The sequence below is a fragment of the Puntigrus tetrazona genome, chromosome 1 (genome assembly GCF_018831695.1).
Source record: "Puntigrus tetrazona isolate hp1 chromosome 1, ASM1883169v1, whole genome shotgun sequence".
Taxonomy (NCBI): Eukaryota; Metazoa; Chordata; class Actinopteri; order Cypriniformes; family Cyprinidae; genus Puntigrus; species Puntigrus tetrazona.
Genome location: NC_056699.1, coordinates 25711218 through 25711903, shown reverse-complemented (window position 1 = coordinate 25711903; position 686 = coordinate 25711218). Strand labels below are relative to the sequence as shown.

The 686-nt window shown below is 51.2% G+C and overlaps 1 protein-coding gene across 1 annotated transcript in view; it reads left to right on the top strand.

Moving 5' to 3' along the window:
• Positions 1–686, top strand: part of LOC122353232 (RING finger protein 150-like) — a 7151-nt gene that overhangs the window by 2071 nt on the left and 4394 nt on the right. Inside the window, exon 2 of the mRNA XM_043251204.1 lies at positions 257–507. Coding sequence (XP_043107139.1) covers positions 257–507 — 251 coding nt within the window. The remainder of the gene's footprint in view (positions 1–256; positions 508–686) is intronic.

Below are 686 nucleotides of genomic sequence, written 5' to 3'. Positions count from 1 at the left end.
TTTTTGGACCGCCCAATAGTATTTTTCCGTAGTATTACGTTTTTTCCTTCTCTGGAAGTCAGTAAACGATGACAGAATTGTCCTTTTTGCCTGAACCGTTCCTTTAAGCATTAGTTTTAGGAAATACTTTCTTGATTTTCTGTGCCCCTGAAGCAGAATCCACCCAAATGGAGTACGTTATGTCAGTAGTCTAGAGATCAAAAAAGAGCTGTCTGTGTGTTTTGTCTGTGAGAATTGAACCCTTCGCTGGTTTTAGGCACCGGCGACGTGGTGGTGATCATGATCCCCGAACCCAAAGGGCGTGAGATGGTGGCCCTGCTGGAGAAGAACATAACCGTGGCCATGCACATCAGCATCGGCACACGCAACCTGCAGAAGTACGTCAGCCGCACCTCCGTGGTGTTCGTCTCCATCTCCTTCATCGTGCTGATGATCATCTCTCTGGCCTGGCTCGTCTTCTACTACATCCAGCGCTTCCGCTACGCCAACGCCCGCGACCGCAACCAGGTGCTGCTTCACGACGGCAGATGATCACTTACTCGCCCTCGAGGCGTTTCTTTCCTCTGTGGAAGATGTTTTGGAGAAGGTTCGTAGCCGGGCTGTTTCCGGGTCGCCATCGACTTCCACGGTGAGTCTGGTCACGGACCTTCTCCAAAACGTCTTCCTTTGCGTTCGACAGGACGAGG